The following is a 4,707-nucleotide window of genomic DNA, read 5'->3' on the forward strand; positions in this document are numbered from 1 at the left end:
GGGAGTTTAGCGGGGCAAAGCTGACCTACCGTGTCTTAGGAGTGCTCAGGGGCTGGGGCAGGGTGGGAAAGCAAAGAGCTGAATCACTCTACCCACGGGTCCCTGAGCCTGGGAGGGGTCCAACCTGAAGGGCGGAACCGATGGAAGAGGTCCTGGCAGAAGCAGCGCAGCCTGAGTTAGGGGCGTGAGAGGTGTAGGGACAGGGGGTACTGCGGACTTCCCTTGGGCATGGGACAGGGTCGACAAAAGGCTGACGCACAGGACCTGCAGAGGTGGAGAACCGGCCGCGCCTAACGGAACTGAGATCGCAGGAGAGGCAGCCAAGGCTAGGTATTTTCCAGGCTCTCGCCCTTAGCACAGCCCCTTTCCTGGACTACAAGAAGAGTAACTTTCTCAGCCCACCTCTCTCTTCTAGCGGCAGCAGCTCTAATCTCCTCTCCCACCTTCGCGGGGTGCACAGACCCACCTGCGAGGTCAGCCCTGCGAGCCCCGCCCCACATGTGCCACGGAGGGAGGAGGAAAGAACCTGCCTAAACGTAGGGGGTGGGGAAAGACGCAAGTCAGAGCTTGGGGAGCCAAACTTCTCAGCAGCTCGGCAACTAGAGAGCAAGGGAGCAAGAGAGCGCAGCGGCCCTAAGCCTGCTGTTCCGGAGCCTCCCACCCCGCCTCCCTCGGCGAGGAGGTGCGGAGACTCCGCTGGGGGCGGAGGAGGCGGCCGGGAGGCGGGGAGGGGGAGGCAAACCCTGCCCACTCGGCTCGGAGCCCGGAACGGCCGCGGAAGTCGGAGGCCGGAGCGCAGGGCGAGCAGGGCACCGGGGGCGGGGGGCTCCTGCCTTACCCCTGTTGCCTCCCACTCAGCAAAGTGAAGGCTTCTCGGACTTTCCAGGCAGAAGAAACCGATCGGGACTGCCAGCCGCTCCGGGTCAAGGTCTAACCCATCCCCACCCTCCCGTGCCACCCCCACCCCATCATCACCAAGCGCTCCCAACTCACTGGTGAGCGCGGCGGGCCAGGGGCTGGATGCGGGGACGGCCGCGATGGCCCCGCGCGCGGGACAGCGGGGGCTCTGGAGCCCGCTGCCAGGGCTGCTGCTCGTGGCGGCGGCGCTGAGCCGGCCCGCCGCGCCCTGTCCCTTCCAGTGCTACTGCTTCGGCAGCCCCCGGCTGCTGTTGCGCTGCGCGTCGGGCGCGGAGCTCCGGCAGCCGCCGCGGGACGTGCCGCCCGACGCGCGCAACCTCACCATCGTGGGCGCCAACCTGACCGTGCTGCACGCTGCCGCCTTCGCGGGAGGGGACGAGGAGGAGACGGACGGCGTGCGCCTGCCGTTCCTCACCGCGCTGCGCCTCACGCACAACAACATCGAGGTGGTGGAGGACGGCGCCTTCGACGGGCTGCCCAGTCTGGCGGCGCTCGACCTGAGCCACAACCCGCTTCGCGCCCTGGGCGCCCGTGCCTTCCGCGGGCTGCCTGCGCTGCGCTCGCTGCAGCTCAATCACGCTCTGGCACGGGGCAGCCCCACGATGCTGGATGCACTGGACGCCGCGCTTGCCCCACTGGCCGAGCTGCGTCTGCTGGGCTTGGCGGGCAACGCGCTGAGTCGCCTGCCGCCTGCCGCGCTGCGCCTGCCTCGCCTGGAGCAATTGGACGCGCGTGGCAATGCGCTGGCCGGCCTGGGCCCCGACGAGCTGCGCGCGCTCGAGCGCGATGGCGACCTGCCCCGGCCGCGCCTGCTGCTGGCCGACAACCCGCTGAGCTGCGGGTGCACCTCGCGCCCCCTGCTGGCCTGGCTACACAATGCCACCGAGCGCGTGCCCGACGCGCGCCGCCTGCGCTGCGCCTCCCCGCGCGCGCTGCTGGATAAGCCTCTGATGGACCTGGATGAGGCGCGACTGGGTTGCACCGACGGCGATGCTAACGAGCGCGGGGAAGAGGTGGACGTCGCCGGCCCGGAGCTAGAAGCCTCTTACGTCTTCTTCGGGCTGGTGCTGGCGCTCATCGGCCTCATCTTCCTCATGGTGCTGCTACCTAAACCGCCGTGGCATCCAGCGCTGGATGCGCAACTTGCGCGAGGCCTGCAGGGACCAGATGGAGGGCTACCACTATCGCTATGAGCAGGATGCAGACCCGCGCCGCGCTCCTGCTCCGGCTGCCCCCTCTGGCTCCCGGGCCACTTCCCCGGGCTCGGGTCTTTGAGCCTCACCTCCCTAACGGGAGGCTGCCCCTGTCAGCTGATGACTTTACTGGGGCCACCCAGCCTTCCCCTGCCTGGCCTGAGCCCTGGAGATGACACACCAATGAGTCTGGAACTTCGAGACCTTTGGATCAATCCTAGCATCTCTCCCATCCCAAAGCTCCAAAGTGTACTCTTTTCCCCTGGCCTGAGAATTTCCAGGTCAAAAACCCAGAGATGCCCCCATCTGTTTCCAGAAACAAATCCTTACTGTCCATCCTTCCTGGACCATTGAAATCCCTTCTCCCTATCTCGGCTCACCCAAAGACCCTGCTCTTCCATTTTGAAATCTCTAGCACTTTCTCCACCACTCTACATGCTTTGAGCCAGACACCTTGGCTAGACTGCACTGATCCCTGGCCCCATTTAGGAGCCCTCCTCAGTCCTTTCTCATAGCTCAGGGGGTCTACATACCTTCTGGTCTTATCGGAAGGTTTTTGTGGAGTTTGAGCCTTTTGTCCCACCCCAAAATTCTGAGCCCTCCATCTTGTAATCCACACCCGGAGGCTCTGTGGCTTGAGTGGCCTCTCCTAGTCTGACGTGCTTCCTATCCTGGTTTTAGTTCAGGCTCCTCCATTCCTTGGCCCTGGCCGGGTGTCAGCTCCCAGACCCATCTCTCTCAACCCACGGACAAGCCTTGGTGTAGAATCCATCCATAGCCTTTCCACGGGGCTCTGATGCCCCAGTGCTCAGTGTTTGTCCTCAGTCTCAAACTCAGCTCTTCACCTCAGTCACTTTCAGGCCCTGCCCCAAGTCCTAGGCTCTCAGTTCCCTGGACACCCATCACTGGCACTTTTACCTGCCCCTGCCATTCACGGGTCAGGGTCCAGAGAAGAATCTCCCCATGGTGGAGAGCTACCCACTGCCCTCTGAGGAGGAGTTCTCCCATCCTGTAGGCATGTAGGCAGACCCTGGTGAGAAAGAGAGCATGTGAGGTGCGCAGGGCCTCCAAACCAGGGCCACTGGTCCACCTGGGAGAGGCTGGGAACTGCTGCCCATCGCTGCCCATCTCATTCACCTGTGCTTTTCCCACCCATGTGGTCCTCCCCCCCCCCCCCTGGAACTCCTGGCTACCACCTCTCATGCCTTCTGGAGAAGGATAGAGTCTGACCTCTTGTCTCAGTCACAGGCCTTCCTGCTCAAGGTCATGGCCTCAGCGCCCTGCCTTCTGCATGATCCCAAAGCACAAAGTGAGTGAGGAGGGACTGCCTCCCCGTCTCTCACCCTACGTCAGGCAGAATGGCAGGCCTGTGCTGCCTCTGCACAGGAAGTCTTCCTTCTCTGGGTGTTGGCTCGAGGCCCGCCTTCCCACCCTCAACTGAGAAATCTGGACCTCCCTTGGGCTGTTTTCTATAAAGTCTGCAATAATCTCCGATACTCTCTGCTCTTGTAAGTGGTGCTGTGTTTTTCCTACTGACCTTGGGGCGATGGTGGGAGCAAGAGGTGACGAGGGCATTTGGGGCAATGGCCTTTATGTGCTCTCTGGGGACGTGGGGAAAGAAATGGGCTGTGAACGCACAGAGCAAGATTGAGGCTATACACACGGAGGGGCTTCCCACCACTCTCCCGAACAGCCTGCTTTTTGATGGTCTCAAATGGGCTTATCCACTACCAGCCTGGGATTCTGGGCTTCCTTTACACTCCCTATCCCTTCTTTGGGGTGGGGTTTGAAAGGAAATATGTTTAGACTGACTAACCTCGCCTCAGATGAGCCGCTAGGGAAGGAGGCCAGCTATTGAGGGAAGCCAGTTTACTGGGGCAAAATTGTCTGAGGGGCCATGGGCTGCTCCGGGTCCATCTGCTTGCACTTCCTGTGTCAGGCTATTTCTTTTTAGCTAAAGGAGTTGAACCTGAGCCCTGGGTGTGCAAAAGGCAGAGAAACAGCAGCCTGGACAGAGTGGGGTGGTGACCCCCTAATAAAGGTGGATTTGGGAGGCAGGTGGGCCCCAGGCTGGAGGAAGATGGAGGAAGGGGTTCATACTTCAGTATTTCCAGAATGTTTACTTATGGTCTGCAAGCCCCAGAACCATGGGACAGAAATCTAGAGCTCCAGCACGTATTTTAGAAGTTCAGAGCCACATGTTTCTAGAATGTGTGACTTCTAAACATTGAAAAGGCGATCCGAGTGTCTCTGTTGTCTTTCGTGGGACACAGTGCACAGTCTCCCTGCCTTCCCCTAGTGGATGCTGTATCAGTTCCCCGAGCCATTTTCCATGAACATCTGTCAGTGACCTTCAGTGTGTGTCCTGAGCATCCTCTAGAAAAGAATAGTGATGTTCTTATGCGGGTTAGGAAACCACCTCTCAACAGATCACCTCAGTGCTAAAAGTGTACCCTCTGGTGACTGCAGTAAATCCTAGCAAATAAAATGTGCTGTTGGCTGTGGGCTCATTATCAGCAAACGAGGGAACCTTTTGCGGTAGTACCACTTTGGATATCTACTAAGCCCTAAGAACTCAGTTTCCCTGAGTCATGAA

The 4,707-nt window shown here is 60.5% G+C and overlaps 1 protein-coding gene across 1 annotated transcript; it reads left to right on the forward strand.

The window, feature by feature from the left end:
- The first annotated feature begins 321 nt into the window (after positions 1–321).
- Tpbgl (trophoblast glycoprotein like) lies at positions 322–3,612 on the forward strand. Its single transcript, XM_028877429.2, is given in 2 exon segments — positions 322–2,021; positions 2,023–3,612. Coding segments are annotated over 2 exon segments (1,155 nt in total). The 5' UTR covers positions 322–1,037; the 3' UTR covers positions 2,194–3,612.
- The last annotated feature ends 1,095 nt before the right edge of the window (positions 3,613–4,707 follow it).

Source organism: Peromyscus leucopus, chromosome 1, assembly GCF_004664715.2.
Source record: "Peromyscus leucopus breed LL Stock chromosome 1, UCI_PerLeu_2.1, whole genome shotgun sequence".
Taxonomy (NCBI): domain Eukaryota; kingdom Metazoa; phylum Chordata; class Mammalia; order Rodentia; family Cricetidae; genus Peromyscus; species Peromyscus leucopus.